Source organism: Medicago truncatula, chromosome 4 (assembly GCF_003473485.1).
Source record: "Medicago truncatula cultivar Jemalong A17 chromosome 4, MtrunA17r5.0-ANR, whole genome shotgun sequence".
Lineage (NCBI taxonomy): Eukaryota > Viridiplantae > Streptophyta > Magnoliopsida > Fabales > Fabaceae > Medicago > Medicago truncatula.
In genome coordinates, this window is record NC_053045.1 from 63,912,697 (window position 1) to 63,930,248 (window position 17,552).

Consider the following 17,552-nt stretch of genomic DNA (forward strand, 5'->3'; position numbering starts at 1 on the left):
GCGATAAATACAACTTCTTCTTTCTTTCTTTTTTTTTCGCATCGGGGTTTTAAATTTGGAGGTGTAAAAAGTCTATTTTCTTCATCTAATAGGGGCACACATATTTTGTAACTTAATTGTTTTCCAAAATAAAACTTTACATTGAGAATCAGACTCAACAAATCCCCGGATAATATATATTGGGGAGAGACAAATGGTTTTAAATTGCTACATGAAGAAGAATCAGAGTAAGATTAGTTTCATAATTGGTCCAAATAACTTAAACTTCTGAATCTCTCTGTTTCTAGCCAGTGTATTGAAGTGTGGCAATACAAATATATTTGGACAACAAATTATTAATTGGTGAACAACATTACAGAGTAGAAATTAAATGAAGTTCAAATTATTGATAGAAATGTGAAGGAGACTGGTTCAGATCCTAATCACACATATTGGAGTTGTGGCACCGTCACTAGGGTGACACAATAAATTTCATTTTAGAAGGGGTCAAATTTGGGTCCAAGTTTGACAAGCAAGCAAAACGTATTACTTGGTTGACAGCACAATGACATAGTTATTTATTTATCCTCAAACAGTACAAATCAGTTACCATCAAGAATTATTACTTGACTGCACAATGACACAATTGCATTGAATGCACAAGGACACAGTAAAAAGATTATTACAAACAGTACTAAGTATCAATTTACCAAAATTATCACACAGAGTTTGCAATGACAATATGCTCCAGATTGAAACAGTAAAGTTGAGTTATTTGTGTAAGAAACATCGCTCCTGCTGCTTTTTCTTTTCCTTCTCTTTCTTCTTCTCTTGTAAGATATCAACTGCAATAGTAACTTTACTCAGAATCTTCCTCATCAGTTCGTTACCATCCAGCATAGCATTTAGCTGTTGCAACAAAAAACAAAACATTAAGCCATATCATATTTTAACAAAAAAATTATGACAACTTTCATAGGGTATTTTTTTACCACGGGGTTAACAGCTGAGCCATCAGAATTATTCATAGTGGAGCTTTGTCCAACAAAGAAGTATGGCTTATTCTTGTCAGACACCTTTGCCAACTTGGCGTCCTTTTTCAACAACTGAATACACTTAATCTATAGAAAAAAAATTAAAAAAATTAAAAAGCAAAATAAATAATCAAATAAGGTTGCATATTGTATTAAGAAGATTAAACTTTTACCCTAATCAAATCAACATTTCGATGTTTGAAAACTTTAGAATACTTTTCAGACTTCATAATTGCTGCCCAGCCAAAGTTGTATTCTAGAGCAGCAATTCTCAATTGGTCTTCTTCAGCCGTAGTCCAAGGTATAGAATTAGAATCTATGGGATTTTTACCTACGCTTAATAGCATGTATATGATTAGCATACTATTTATATTATTAATGTAGTACCATATTTAGATAAACAAGTGAGTGAATGTAAGAGAACCTTTGTTGCCTCCACTTCCCTTAACTCCCTTAACAGTGACAACTCGACTTCCCTTAGCTCCCTTAGGAGTGACAACTCTGTTGGAACAAAATGTGTTTCACAATGAACCTTATTAAGTTTTGATGATAACAAGGTATTAAAAATTGTCAATTGGTTATTACTAATAATTGTTCAAGTGTACAGGACCAAAGGCTACTCAAGTTATTTCAATAGGTCTTGGAAGAACAATGGAAAGAAAAAAGAAATTCTGAGCATCTGAAGAAAACTGCTCCTGAAGCTAAACTGCTCCTGAAGCTAAACTGCTCCTGAAGAGATGACGTCATCAGAAGCAGAACGTCATCAGAAGCAGAAAGTCATCAGAAGCAGAAAGTCATCAGAAGCAAAAGTTTTCATCAGAAGCAATATCTTCACCAGAAGCTACTTTTGATCCTTTAATCAAACTGAAGATTCAAAGTTGCTGATTCTCAATTCAGTCTTATCAAAGAAGAACGAAGAACTGAAAGGGAGGTATCAACGGATATATGGAAAGCACTGAGCACTTGTCTCTCATTAATAGAGTTGACAAAGTACAAGTGTACAACCACTACCTCCACTACTCTGTTTTCTGTCTACGCTACAAGACAAAACAACAGCCATGCCTGCAGAATTTGTACACTCAAGATGGGAATGAATTTGAAGTTGATTCTTCAAAGGACTACACCCAAATCAGGCAAAGGATCACTGGTGGATAATCAAAGGATTTCAAACGACTCTTTAGACGTGCTGATTATCTCAACGTCTCTTTCACGCCTCTATATAAAGGAGTGAAGACTTGAAGATTTGACAGAGAAATACATAAGTTTAAAAGCGCCAAAACTCTGTCAAATTGATTCTACAAAGCACACTGAATTTCTGCACTGATTTGATACATCTTAGAAATTCAAAGTCTAGAGTCTTTTCTGTATTGTATTGTGAACACCACTGATTGTATATCAAGTGTTCAATTCAAACTCAATTCTCTGTATTTTTGTTTGATTAGAAGTCTCTTGCCTGCGTGCTTGAGCATTAGAAGTCTCTTGCTTAGTGCTTGAGCATTGGAAGACTCTTGCTTGTGTGCTTGAGCATTGTTTTGTGAAGTCTCATACTTAGAAAGTATTGAGCAGTTGTAATCTTGTGATTATAGTGAAATCTCCTTGGAAGTGCAAGGGGGACTGGACTACTTCCGTGTTGTGGAAGGAACCAGGATAACTGCTTGTGTCTTTGTCTTTCTTTTCTCTGCTCTGTTCTTTCCGCTGCAATCTGACTCTGATCATTTCATCAGAAGCAAACAAACTGCTTCTGAAGTTTTATCAGAAGAAGTATTTTTTAAGAGAAAAAGAAAACACAATTCAACCCCCCCCTTCTTGTGTTTTTCACCTTCAATTGGTATCAGAGCTTGCTCTGTTATCACAGCACTTAACCGTGTTACAGTTCAAGATCTATTAGAAAAACATGTCTGGAGATGAGGAATCAACTACTACAAAATACACAAGTGTCAAGCATGACTATGATACTGCTGACAAGAAAACAGACTCTGGAAAAGCTCCAAAGTTTAATGGAGATCCAGAAGAGTTTTCATGGTGGAAAACTAATATGTACAGCTTTATCATGGGATTGGATGAAGAGCTATGGGATATACTGGAAGATGGAGTTGATGATCTGGATTTGGATGAAGAAGGAGCTGCTATAGACAGAAGAATACATACTCCTGCTCAGAAGAAGCTTTATAAGAAACACCACAAGATAAGAGGAATCATTGTGGCTTCTATACCTCGCACCGAATACATGAAAATGAGTGACAAATCTACTGCGAAGGCCATGTTTGCTTCTCTATGTGCAAACTTTGAAGGCAGCAAGAAAGTAAAAGAGGCTAAAGCTTTGATGCTAGTTCATCAGTATGAACTTTTCAGAATGAAGGATGATGAGAGTATAGAAGAAATGTACTCAAGATTTCAAACTTTAGTTTCTGGATTGCAAATACTGAAGAAAAGCTATGTTTCTTCTGATCATGTTAGTAAGATTTTGAGAAGCCTACCTTCAAGATGGAGACCCAAAGTAACTGCCATTGAGGAAGCTAAGGATCTAAATACTTTAAGTGTTGAAGATCTTGTTAGCTCACTCAAAGTGCATGAAATGAGTCTAAATGAGCATGAAACCTCTAAGAAGAGTAAATCCATTGCTTTACCATCTAAAGGAAAGACCTCAAAGTCTTCCAAAGCCTACAAAGCCAGTGAATCTGAAGAAGAATCACCTGATGGAGATTCTGATGAAGATCAATCTGTAAAGATGGCTATGCTGTCCAACAAGCTTGAGTATCTGGCAAGGAAGCAGAAGAAATTTTTGAGCAAGAGAGGTAGCTACAAGAACTTCAAGAAAGAAGATCAGAAGGGATGCTTCAATTGTAAGAAGCCTGGTCATTTCATTGCTGATTGCCCTGATCTTCAGAAGGAGAAGTTTAAAGGTAAATCCAAGAAATCAAGCTTCAACTCCAGTAAATTCAGAAAGCAAATCAAAAAGAGCTTGATGGCAACCTGGGAAGATTTGGATAGTGAATCTGGTTCTGATAAAGAAGAAGCTGATGATGATGCTAAGGCAGCCGTTGGGTTAGTAGCAACAGTATCATCAGAAGCAGTATCAGAAGCTGAATCAGATTCAGAAGCTGAAAATGAGGTATATTCTAAAATCCCTAGACAAGAACTTGTTGATTCTCTAAAAGAACTTTTATCACTGTTTGAACACAGAACCAATGAGTTGACAGATTTAAAAGAAAAATATGTTGATTTGATGAAACAACAAAAGTCAACTCTATTGGAACTAAAAGCTTCTGAAGAAGAACTCAAAGGGTTTAACCTCATATCAGCAACATATGAAGATAGACTCAAGAGTCTTTGTCAGAAGCTACAAGAAAAATGTGATAAAGGTTCAGGCAATAAACATGAGATTGCCTTGGATGATTTTATTATGGCTGGAATAGACAGAAGCAAAGTTGCTTCTATGATCTACAGCACATACAAGAACAAAGGCAAAGGGATTGGATATTCTGAGGAGAAATCCAAAGAATACAGTCTCAAGAGCTACTGTGATTGTATCAAGGATGGATTGAAATCCACCTTTGTGCCTGAAGGTACAAATGCTAAAACTGCTGTTCAGTCAAAACCTGAAGCTTCTGGTTCACAGGCTAAGATCACATCAAAGCCAGAAAACCTTAAGATCAAGGTAATGACAAAATCTGTTCCTAAGAGTCAAAAGATTACAATTCTGAAAAGATCAGAAACTGTTCATCAGAATCTGATCAAACCAGAATCTAAAATCCCAAAACAAAAGGATCAGAAGAACAAAGCAGCTACTGCCTCTGAGAAAACAATACCAAAAGGTGTCAAACCTAAAGTATTGAATGATCAGAAGCTACTCAGCATTCACCCTAAGGTACAAGGGAGGAAAAGTAAAACCTCCAAAACTAACCCAAAAGGACCCATGAAGATATGGGTACCTAAATCTGAATTGGCCAAAAATGCAGGTGTGCTTAAGGGCAAGAGAGAAACAAAGGTCATGGTACCTAGACAGCGGATGTTCAAGGCACATGACTGGAGAGAAAGCTTTGTTCCTTACCCTTACAATGAAAGATGGAGGAGAAGTGAAGTTTGGTGGCAACCAAACTGGAAGGATCATTGGTACAGGTACTATTGGTAATTCCTCCATCTCAATTAATAATGTGTGGCTAGTAGATGGTCTGAAGCATAACCTATTGAGCATTAGTCAATTTTGTGACAATGGGTATGATGTAACGTTCAGTAAGACCAACTGCACACTAGTCAACAAGGATGACAAATCCATTACATTCAAGGGAAAGAGAGTTGAGAATGTCTATAAAATAAATTTCTCTGATCTGGCTGATCAGAAGGTAGTTTGCCTTCTGTCAATGAATGATAAAAAATGGGTATGGCATAAAAGGTTGGGACATGCTAATTGGAGATTAATTTCTAAAATTAGCAAGTTACAACTGGTCAAAGGATTGCCTAACATTGATTATCATTCAGATGCACTTTGTGGTGCATGTCAGAAAGGGAAAATTGTGAAAAGTTCTTTCAAATCTAAAGACATTGTATCAACCTCCAGACCCTTAGAATTACTCCATATTGATCTTTTTGGTCCAGTTAACACTGCATCTTTATATGGAAGTAAATACGGATTAGTCATTGTTGATGATTACAGCAGATGGACTTGGGTAAAATTCATTAAAAGTAAAGACTATGCATGTGAAGTGTTTAGCAGCTTCTGCACTCAAATACAATCTGAAAAAGAATTGAAAATTTTGAAAGTCAGAAGTGATCATGGTGGAGAATTTGAAAATGAGCCATTTGAACTTTTTTGTGAAAAACTTGGGATTCTCCATGAGTTTTCTTCTCCTAGAACTCCACAACAAAATGGGGTTGTAGAGAGAAAGAACAGAACCTTACAAGAAATGGCCAGAACCATGATCCATGAAAACAACTTAGCTAAACATTTTTGGGCAGAAGCAGTCAATACTTCATGTTATATTCAAAATAGGATCTATATCAGACCTATGTTGGAGAAAACAGCATATGAACTCTTTAAAGGAAGAAGACCCAATATCTCTTACTTTCATCAGTTTGGATGTACTTGTTACATCTTAAACACTAAAGACTATCTGAAGAAATTTGATGCCAAGGCTCAAAGAGGAATCTTTTTAGGTTACTCTGAAAGGTCAAAGGCATACAGAGTGTATAATTCAGAAACACAATGTGTTGAAGAATCTATGCATGTAAAATTTGATGATAGAGAGCCTGGAAGTAAAACTTCAGAGCAAAGTGAAAGTAATGCAGGTACAACTGATTCTGAAGATGCATCAGAATCTGATCAACCTTCTGATTCTGAAAAGTATACAGAAGTTGAATCTAGTCCAGAAACTGAAATCACTCCAGAAGCTGAGTCTAATTCAGAAGCAGAACTTAGCTCAAAAGTACAGAATGAAATTGCTTCTGAGGACTTTCAAGATAACACTCAGCAGGTTATTCAACCTAAATTCAAGCACAAATCTTCACATCCTGAGGAGCTAATCATTGGAAGCAAAGAAAGTCCTAGAAGAACAAGATCACATTTTAGACAAGAAGAATCATTGATAGGACTGCTTTCAATAATTGAGCCTAAAACTGTTGAAGAAGCTCTCTCAGATGATGGATGGATATTAGCTATGCAAGAAGAGCTAAATCAATTCCAAAGGAATGACGTGTGGGATCTGGTACCCAAACCTTCTCAGAAGAACATTATTGGAACAAAATGGGTATTCAGAAACAAGCTGAATGAACAAGGAGAAGTAACCAGAAACAAAGCCAGACTTGTTGCTCAAGGCTACAGTCAACAAGAAGGCATTGATTACACTGAAACATTTGCTCCAGTTGCAAGATTGGAAGCAATCAGGTTACTTCTATCCTACGCAATTAATCATGGCATAATATTATATCAAATGGATGTCAAAAGTGCTTTTCTTAATGGTGTCATTGAAGAAGAAGTGTATGTTAAACAACCTCCTGGGTTTGAGGATCTTAAGCATCCTGACCATGTTTATAAACTTAAGAAATCACTATATGGCTTGAAACAAGCTCCCAGAGCTTGGTATGATAGACTAAGTAATTTCTTAATTAAAAATGATTTTGAAAGAGGACAAGTTGACACAACACTCTTCAGAAGGACTCTTAAGAAAGATATTTTGATTGTGCAAATATATGTTGATGATATAATATTTGGTTCTACTAATGCATCTCTTTGCAAAGAATTTTCTAAGTTAATGCAGGATGAATTTGAAATGAGTATGATGGGAGAATTGAAATTCTTTCTGGGAATTCAAATCAACCAAAGTAAAGAAGGAGTATATGTTCATCAAACAAAATATACAAAGGAGCTTCTGAAGAAGTTCAAGCTAGAAGACTGTAAAATGATGAACACTCCAATGCATCCAACCTGCACCTTAAGCAAAGAAGATACTGGAACAGTAGTAGACCAGAAGCTTTACAGAGGTATGATTGGTTCTCTGTTATACCTCACTGCATCTAGACCTGATATTTTATTCAGTGTATGCTTGTGTGCAAGATTTCAATCAGATCCTAGAGAATCTCATTTAACTGCAGTTAAGAGAATCTTCAGGTATCTGAAAGGAACAACTAATCTTGGACTCCTGTATAGGAAATCCCTAGATTATAAGTTGATTGGATTCTGTGATGCTGATTATGCTGGTGATAGGATTGAAAGAAAATCAACCAGTGGAAATTGTCAATTCCTGGGAGAGAATCTGATATCCTGGGCAAGCAAAAGACAAGCAACTATTGCTATGTCTACAGCAGAAGCAGAGTACATTTCAGCTGCAAGTTGTTGCACACAACTACTTTGGATGAAACATCAGTTGGAAGACTATCAGATCAATGCTAACAGTATTCCCATTTATTGTGATAATACTGCTGCTATTTGTTTGTCAAAGAATCCAATTCTACATTCAAGAGCCAAGCATATTGAAATCAAACACCATTTTATCAGAGACTATGTTCAAAAAGGAATTTTAGATATACAATTCATTGATACTGAACATCAATGGGCTGATATATTTACAAAACCTTTGTCTGTTGAAAGATTTGATTTTATTAAGAAAAATTTGAACATGCATTTTGTGTCTGATTGAAAAATTGCTTGCCTCTGAATAAGAAGTTTGGTTCTGAAGTTTATTCAGGAGCATTTTGGTTCATCAGAAGCTCTTAACTGAGGTTCTGAGGAAAATGTGCTTCTGAAGATGACGTCAGCACTAAAACTTCAGAAGTGTTATTCTTTGCTTCTGAATAGCTTGGCTAGTGGGAACGTTGGCAGTTACTTTATGTAACAGCTGTCCCATTACCCAAAAGGTAGTTTTCTGAAGAGTCTCTGACGTGGTCTATTTGTATTGGAGTATAACAAAAAGGGCAATGATGTTTTATTCGCTTTTTAACATACTTACACGCGCCCCCAATTTGTCATTAATGCTATGTTTGTTTGTCTCTATTGAATTGCAAACGGTTTAATAAAAACACTAAGTCAATTCACACACTACTCACTTCACAACAAACACTTTCTATTTTTCGTCTTAACCCTCTGCGAAAGTAAACGCATTCTCTCATCCTCTCAAAAATTCTTAGAACCCTAAAACCACTTCATATCAATGGCTTCTTCAAGTTCTGCATCTGGTTCATCATCAAACGAACAACAAGGAGAAGCTCCTGCTTATGAGATAAAGGGAAGAACCATGTCCTTGGAGGAATGGGAATTAAACATTCAATCAGAAAGTCCGGTGGATTTTGATTCTTTGGCTGCTCACGACTGTGACATTGGCAAGTACTACGAGAAACAAGGTCTGGGAAGGTACTTCAATCTTCTAAATGGACCAACTTATCAAACACTGGTTCGTCATTTCTGGGTTAGAGCCAGCATCTACGACAGGGAAGCCGCCAAGATTGAAGAAGATGAAAAAGTTCTTCTCAATCCTGAACTCAAAGGGAAGTCTAGAGCGGAAATGGGTTTGGAAACTTTCTCCAAAACCCAGATAAGATCAAGCATCATGGGAATCCGTGTCTGGATCACTGAGGACACTATTGCCTTTGTCATCAGAAGACCAGCAGAAGGAGAACATGAGGCTGGGATTTCAAAGCCAAAGGACAGCCCCTGGAATGCTATTGTTAACAGAACTCTCTACAACAAGGTAAAGGACTTTGCCTATTCTGACATGAACACCAAGACAAAGGTTATGTTGAAGATTCAGAACGAAAACCTACTACCAAAAGGTGGTGGTGGTGATCAGCCCTCTCTGGAACATAAAATCCTCTTACACTTTGTCATAAAGGGTGTAGAGGCAAATATTCCCAGATACATATTCAGACATATGGTTCATCAACTCAGAGAGAGTCAACTGAATAAAAGGTCTTGGGTACCCTATGGAAGACTACTCTCTGAGATTTTCTATCAGGGAGGAATTATTGAGATGCTGAAAGAAGCTCAAATCTTCACAGATGAACAGTTGGGAACTGTTAGAGGGAAGATTATCAATGGTGAGACTCTAAGGGCTATGCATCTGATTAAAGCAAAAGATGTGAAGAAGAGTCCTACTGACTTGAAACCTTCTGATGCCAAATCAGATCTTATCCCAGACTTTCCTCCCATCTGTAAACAAGATCCCTTGGAGGTTCAAAGGGCATATATCATGGATCACTACAAAACCTATAACCAGAAAATCAGCTTGAAGGATGTTCCTGACCAAATGTATGGTGGTGAGCTGCCTGTGGCCAAAAGCAGAAAATCTAAGAAGAAGCAGATCACCAAGGAAGAATACCTTGCTGAAAATGCTACTGAGGTGGGTGCTCAGAAGCATAAGAAAGCTAAGAAGGAAAAATCTGCTATGTCCACCATTCTTGAGGAAGTGGAGGATTTGGATGATGTCCCTCTTATCAAGAAAAGGACAAGGAGTACTCAAGAAACAGCAGAACAGCCTGCTTCTGAACAAGCTGCTTCTGATCAAGCTGCTTCTGAAAAGCCTCCAAGTCCCAAAAATAAAAGAGAAGCTGCTCTTCAGACCATCAAAAGGAAGAGGTCTAATTTAACAAGAAATCTGAAGACAGCTGAAGGAAGAAGGGCACAAATGTTGGAAGAACTGGAAGAGAACTGGGATGAAGACTCAAGCCCTAAGAAAGCAAAAAGGACTGCAACTTCTGAGCCCATAGTCATGCCCAGCTTCGAAATGACTGAAGAAATGAAGCAGTATACTAGGGAGGTTGCTGCATCCAAGATAGCAGAGAAGAAAAGGATGAAGATTTTGTATGAAGAAGAAAGGGATGAACGTCTCAAGGCTGCAGGGTATGTGCCTACTCCTGACATTGCTGCTTTAGCATCGGAGTTAGAAACTGTTAAGTATGGAGCAACTCTGCTTTCTCAAGCCTTGAAGAATAAGCAAGCTTCAGGAGCAACTTCATCAGAACCAGCTTCAGAAGCTCCAGAAGCAGTTCATCCAGAAGCTCAGTCTTCAGGTAATCCATCTAACGCTCCAACTAATACTCAGATTCCATCTTCACCCTCTTCATCATCAACAGAATCAGATGACCAACCCCTTAGCCAACACATAGACAAGCTTCTAAAAACCAAACCTACCAAACTAACAGATTTAGGAACACTTGACTGGGAGCAAACTCAAATAGAATTTTCTAAGAATAGAATTAAATTGTGTGAGAAATTCAATTTGCCTCCTACTCATCCACTCTATCCAGATAATCCTGAACCTGTTAGTGTACAACAACCTCAACCCAACCCAGAACCTACAACAAACTCACCAAATAACCAATCTCCACAAAAAGCCTCTGAAGTAGCTTCAGATGCAACTACTTCAGAAACTCCCCAACACCAAGAAACCTCAACCCTTCACAACTTAGAAAAACATCTAGGTGGTGAAATGCAACCAACACCCACTAAGGCCTCTAAGACAGTTCCTGAAAAGACTGTCTTGGAAACCCAAACAGAAACCCAAACCATCCCTGAGCAAACTGTTCAGGAGCAAACTGCCTCTGAACAAGTTGCTCCTGACCAAACAACTTCTGACCAACATATACCTTCTGACCAAACAACAGAACAACAACAACAACCAGATTCACCCACTATAATAGACTTAACCTCTGACAAACCTTCCACATCAAATACAACTCAAACTGAACCTTCACCCATCCCTGACCATATCCTAGAGTCTGAGTATATAGAGGAACAGCTGATTAGACTTAGTGATGAGATTCAGGCACTGATTCTTCGCAGAACAGTTCCTGCACCTCCTATTCACTATTATGATCAGTAGATGGATCTACAGAAGAGCTTTGATGAGCTGCTGGATCAGCTTAGAACTAAATGTGTGTCATCTCACTCTGCTATGCTGAAAAAGCTTTTGGATGATATGCATGAAGCAGCTAAGGAGAAAGAGCTGAATTTTGTGCCTCTGCTGGACATCACTCCTTTCTATCCAGAAGAAGAGTACATCACTAGGGCTGCTAGAATTCAGGCTGGATATAAAAGAAGAATGAGAGAAAAGGATGAGCTACTTCAGAAGAAGGATGATCAGATCAAGTATCTCTTAGAACAGTTGTATAAGCAAGCCCAACCTTAGTTGCACACCCAACTCTAGCTTGTTTTTTACTTTTGTTCTTAGTAGCTGTGTCTTTGTATCTTAATCCTTCTTTCTATATATATATATTATCATTGTTTCTGAATCTTGTGCTTTTTCACCTTCAATATGTTTTACAAGCTTTAACTCTGATGATATTTACTGTTTTCAATGCTGCTTGCTCTGAAAGATTATATGTTTTTTTTGTTTTGTTTTGGCTCTGATACTCTTTCTTTTGTTTCTATTCTTTTTGTTGATGACAAAAGGGGGAGTAAATGTATAGTATTTGTTAAGGCACTGAGCCCTGCTATAACCACTTCTAAATTTCTTTTAAATACTTCTGATTTGATTTTATAAGTATTTTATTGAAATTTAATTAATAAGAATAGAACTTAGGGGGAGCTTACAAACCTCTGTCCCAGTAGTCAACTTATTAATTAGATCAACAACAATTGAACATTTTAAATACTATTGTTTGTCATCATCAAAAAGGGGGAGATTGTTGGAACAAAATGTGTTTCACAATGAACCTTATTAAGTTTTGATGATAACAAGGTATTAAAAATTGTCAATTGGTTATTACTAATAATTGTTCAAGTGTACAGGACCAAAGGCTACTCAAGTTATTTCAATAGGTCTTGGAAGAACAATGGAAAGAAAAAAGAAATTCTGAGCATCTGAAGAAAACTGCTCCTGAAGCTAAACTGCTCCTGAAGCTAAACTGCTCCTGAAGAGATGACGTCATCAGAAGCAGAACGTCATCAGAAGCAGAAAGTCATCAGAAGCAGAAAGTCATCAGAAGCAAAAGTTTTCATCAGAAGCAATATCTTCACCAGAAGCTACTTTTGATCCTTTAATCAAACTGAAGATTCAAAGTTGCTGATTCTCAATTCAGTCTTATCAAAGAAGAACGAAGAACTGAAAGGGAGGTATCAACGGATATATGGAAAGCACTGAGCACTTGTCTCTCATTAATAGAGTTGACAAAGTACAAGTGTACAACCACTACCTCCACTACTCTGTTTTCTGTCTACGCTACAAGACAAAACAACAGCCATGCCTGCAGAATTTGTACACTCAAGATGGGAATGAATTTGAAGTTTATTCTTCAAAGGACTACACCCAAATCAGGCAAAGGATCACTGGTGGATAATCAAAGGATTTCAAACGACTCTTTAGACGTGCTGATTATCTCAACGTCTCTTTCACGCCTCTATATAAAGGAGTGAAGACTTGAAGATTTGACAGAGAAATACATAAGTTTAAAAGCGCCAAAACTCTGTCAAATTGATTCTACAAAGCACACTGAATTTCTGCACTGATTTGATACATCTTAGAAATTCAAAGTCTAGAGTCTTTTCTGTATTGTATTGTGAACACCACTGATTGTATATCAAGTGTTCAATTCAAACTCAATTCTTTGTATTTTTGTTTGATTAGAAGTCTCTTGCCTGCGTGCTTGAGCATTAGAAGTCTCTTGCTTAGTGCTTGAGCATTGGAAGACTCTTGCTTGTGTGCTTGAGCATTGTTTTGTGAAGTCTCATACTTAGAAAGTATTGAGCAGTTGTAATCTTGTGATTATAGTGAAATCTCCTTGGAAGTGCAAGGGGGACTGGACTACTTCCGTGTTGTGGAAGGAACCAGGATAACTGCTTGTGTCTTTGTCTTTCTTTTCTCTGCTCTGTTCTTTCCGCTGCAATCTGACTCTGATCATTTCATCAGAAGCAAACAAACTGCTTCTGAAGTTTTATCAGAAGAAGTATTTTTTAAGAGAAAAAGAAAACACAATTCAACCCCCCCCTTCTTGTGTTTTTCACCTTCAAACTCCACTTCCCTTCTTGGAGGTGCTTATTCTTGCACTTCTTCTCAGTTGAACAGAACCATCATCTGTTAGAGTCTTACTGCTTGAGCCACCATCAGAAATTTCAGGTGCATTCTCTTTTCTAGGACTTCCAGGATTTGACTTCTTCGAATCTTCATTATCTTTTTCGACCAACTGCATATACTTAACCTGTATAAAATTATAAATAATTAAGTTGTAAAATAAAGCAACATTATCTATTCAATTAAGGTCAAGAGAAATATTTTACCCCAAGCATCTCAGATGTGAATTTAAAAAAAAAAATTAGCATATTTTTTAGACTTCTTGATCTTCTGCCAGTTAAAATTCAATTCAATAGCAGCCTCTCTAAGGTGCAGCTCCTGCTCTTCAGTGAAAGGATCAACCAAAACCAGTGAATCACGCAGCATCTCCTCCTCCTCTTGGGGTTTATTTCCTAAGTTAATAGGAGGTACCCAATTTATGTTATTGTTATTATTCAATTCAAAATTCAATTCAAAGATCAAACAAAAACAATATAGGATTACCTGCATTTTCTGCAGTGTCCTGGACATGTGACTTCCCTGGTCTACTACTTCCTCCCTCCTTGAAAGTAACATTTCTGTTCCTACTTTTCGGCTGACTAGCAGCATCAACATTCAAAGCCCCAGTACCGGAGTCAATTGAAATCTTGACAGGTTCAGTTCCACCAGCAACTGGATCTATAAGAGTAGTTTTGGGTTTTCTTGCACTACGTTTCCTAGTGAGAATAGGTTTTCCCGGGGCATCATTACCTTTAGAACTTCCCTCCATAGTTGACAGTCCTAAATTACATCAAATACATAGAGTATACTCAGATTATGGTGAAAAATCAATCAAAACAACATCAATAATCAGTAAATCGAAACAATCAAGTACTAAATATCAACAATCTTGAAGAAAATAATCAAATTATAACCTAATTTAAGAGACTAAAAGTTCTCCATAGTGACAGTCCTAAATTACAACAAACACGTAGATTATACTCAAAGATTATGGTGAAAAATCAATCAAAACAGCATCAATAATCAGTAAATCTAAACAATCAAGTACTAAATATCAACAATCTTGAAGAAAATAATCAAATTATAACCTAATTTAAGAGACTAAAAGTTCTCCATAGTAACAGTCCTAAATTACAACAAACACGTAGATTATACTCAAAGATTATGGTGAAAAATCAATCAAAACAACATCAATAATCAGTAAATCTAAACAATCAAGTACTAAATATCAACAATCTTGAAGAAAATAATCAAATTATAACCTAATTTAAGAGACTAAAAGTTCTCCATAGTGACAGTCCTAAATTACAACAAACACGTAGATTATACTCAAAGATTATGGTGAAAAATCAATCAAAACAGCATCAATAATCAGTAAATCTAAACAATCAAGTACTAAATATCAACAATCTTGAAGAAAATAATCAAATTATAACCTAATTTAAGAGACTAAAAGTTCTCCATAGTAACAGTCCTAAATTACAACAAACACGTAGATTATACTCAAAGATTATGGTGAAAAATCAATCAAAACAACATCAATAATCAGTAAATCTAAACAATCAAGTACTAAATATCAACAATCTTGAAGAAAATAATTAAATTATAACCTAATTTAAGAGACTAAAAGTTCTCCATAGTGACAGTCCTAAATTACAACAAACACGTAGATTATACTCAAAGATTATGGTGAAAAATCAATCAAAACAACATCAATAATCAGTAAATCTAAACAATCAAGTACTAAATATCAACAATCTTGAAGAAAATAATTAAATTATAACCTAATTTAAGAGACTAAAAGTTCTCCATAGTGACAGTCCTAAATTACAACAAACACGTAGATTATACTCAAAGATTATGGTGAAAAATCAATCAAAACAACATCAATAATCAGTAAATCTAAACAATCAAGTACTGAATATAATCTTGAAGAAAATAATCAAATTATAACCTAATTTAAGAGACTAAAAGTTCTCCATAGTGACAGTCCTAAATTACAACAAACACGTAGATTATACTCAAAGATTATGGTGAAAAATCAATCAAAACAGCATCAATAATAAGTAAATCTAAACAATCAAGTACTAAATATCAACAATCTTGAAGAAAATAATCAAATTATAACCTAATTTAAGAGACTAAAAGTTCTCCATAGTAACAGTCCTAAATTACAACAAACACGTAGATTATACTCAAAGAGTATGGTGAAAAATCAATCAAAACAACATCAATAATCAGTAAATCTAAACAATCAAGTACTAAATATCAACAATCTTGAAGAAAATAATCAAATTATAACCTAATTTAAGAGACTAAAAGTTCTCCATAGTGACAGTTCTAAATTACAACAAACACGTAGATTATACTCAAAGATTATGGTGAAAAATCAATCAAAACAGCATCAATAATCAGTAAATCTAAACAATCAAGTACTAAATATCAACAATCTAAACAAAAGGTTAGTGAAGAAAATAATCAAATTATGACCTAGACTAAAAAAATTAAGATGAATAAAGTTCATGATTAATCAATTAACGTGGTGAAAACTCAATCAACAAGAACACTTGTGAAAAATCAAATTCGTGAAAAATCAATTAAAACAAAGAATCAGCGAAAGTGAAACACTAGTCAGAAATAGAAACAAAAAAATTCATAACACAATAGATTCATCAGTGAACAATTCTTGAAAACGAAACGAAAACGAAATAAACGATGTTACCGTAAAGATGAAAAATGCCTAAGACCTGAAATCGAACGAAGGAAGATTCATCAGCATCATGAACAAGCATTCATGAAAACGAAATAATGATACGAAAACGAAATAAACGATGTTACCGTAAAGATGAAAAATGCCTAAAACCTGAAATGGAACGAAGGAAGATTCATCAGCATCATGAACAAGCATTCATAAAACGAAATAATGATGATGAATGTTACCGTAAAGATTCATCATCATCAATAAGGAGTCATGAAAACGAAAAGCAAATAGCGATAATGAATGTTACCAGAAAATGAAAACACTGAAACCGTTTCTTGGATGAGAGAAAGCAATGCTTGAAGGTTTCACGATGAATGTTGAAGAAGAGGGAACTGAGAACTTTATATATCCCACTGGTGTAACTAACTACTTCGTGGAGTTTGTTACAGATGATGAGTTGGCATCGGCCCCCATTAGCAGCTTCAATCGGAATTGGCTTCATTGATTCATCAAGCATAAGATTAAATTTCATAAAATTAATAGTTATAAGATGTATATGTGATATGATTTAAGTGAAAAGAAGGAAGAAATATTGAGGGAAAAAACAATAAATGAAATTGGAGCAAAGAGAACTCAGACTCAGATGGGTTACAAAACAGAGAAACAAAAGGCAAAGGAAAGAAAGGCACATCTGAATGAGATGAGTTTATTAGAAGTCAATCTTTCTGTTTTCCCTTTGTTCGCTAGTTATTAGTGTGATTGCTAGGGATGGCAATGGGCCCCCAATGGACAGGGTACTATAATGCCCGTGCGTTTGTAAAAAATGTCCGTACCCGAACCCATATCTTCGTGGGCAACAATTTTACTGCCCGTCCCCATGCCCTATGGACATCTAAATGTCCGTATTCGCGCACATTACCCGCACTTTAATACAAAAAACAATAAAAAAGAAAAGAAACATAACTGAATTTAAATCAATACATAAAATTTTGCAAATAATAGTATTTTGCCAAATCAAAAGCATTCAAAGTTTATATGAAAAATCAAAATTTCAATTATTATCATTGACAAATGAGTCATAACCACTTAGATACTTGTAAAAATGTTACAATTAACTAATTAATTTTATTGGTATATAAATTTAAATATATATAATATTATATTTATATGTATGCGGGCTGCGGGGCGGGCTGAGCATTAGAGTGCCCGTACCCGCGCCCATGCCCGTTAAAGTTTGTGGGTAATTACCCGAGCCCGTTCCCATACCCATAAGTGCGGGTATTTACTCGCCGATTGCGGATATTTTTTGCGGGTGCCCAATGGGCTTGGGTCGAACTGTCATCCCTAATTGTGACGTTTCCT

The 17,552-nt window shown here is 36.0% G+C and overlaps 1 protein-coding gene across 4 annotated transcripts; it reads right to left on the bottom strand.

Annotated features, from left to right (window-relative positions):
• Positions 1 to 529: 529 nt before the first annotated feature.
• Positions 530 to 16,985, bottom strand: LOC11439572 (uncharacterized). 4 transcript variants are annotated; one of them, XM_039833948.1, is made up of 10 exons: positions 16,498 to 16,984; positions 16,328 to 16,352; positions 16,212 to 16,236; positions 13,994 to 14,269; positions 13,717 to 13,902; positions 13,451 to 13,637; positions 1,438 to 1,512; positions 1,187 to 1,344; positions 972 to 1,100; positions 530 to 888 (listed from the first exon to the last, which is right to left on the bottom strand). In XM_039833948.1, exons 5-10 carry the CDS (start codon positions 13,756 to 13,758, stop codon positions 751 to 753), a joined length of 729 nt encoding a protein of 242 aa, XP_039689882.1. In that variant the 5' UTR covers positions 13,759 to 13,902; positions 13,994 to 14,269; positions 16,212 to 16,236; positions 16,328 to 16,352; positions 16,498 to 16,984; the 3' UTR covers positions 530 to 750. The 4 variants fall into 4 exon arrangements, with proteins under 4 accessions (XP_039689882.1, XP_039689883.1, XP_039689881.1 ...); XM_039833949.1 differs by lacking the exon at positions 16,328 to 16,352; XM_039833947.1 differs by lacking the exon at positions 16,212 to 16,236 and having other exon boundaries at positions 16,237 to 16,352.
• Positions 16,986 to 17,552: the final 567 nt, after the last annotated feature.

Bases quoted from the DNA above. Each gene is read 5' to 3' on its own strand.
- LOC11439572 (XM_039833946.1), bottom strand. From the start codon at position 13,758: ATGCTAATTTTTTTTTTTAAATTCACATCTGAGATGCTTGGG. The intron at 1,513-13,450 runs TTTGAAGGTGAA...GTTCCAACAGAG, and splicing joins CTCCAAGAAGGGAAGTGGAG to TTGTCACTCCTAAGGGAGCT. The intron at 889-971 runs GTAAAAAAATAC...TTGTTGCAACAG, and splicing joins GCTCAGCTGTTAACCCCGTG to CTAAATGCTATGCTGGATGG.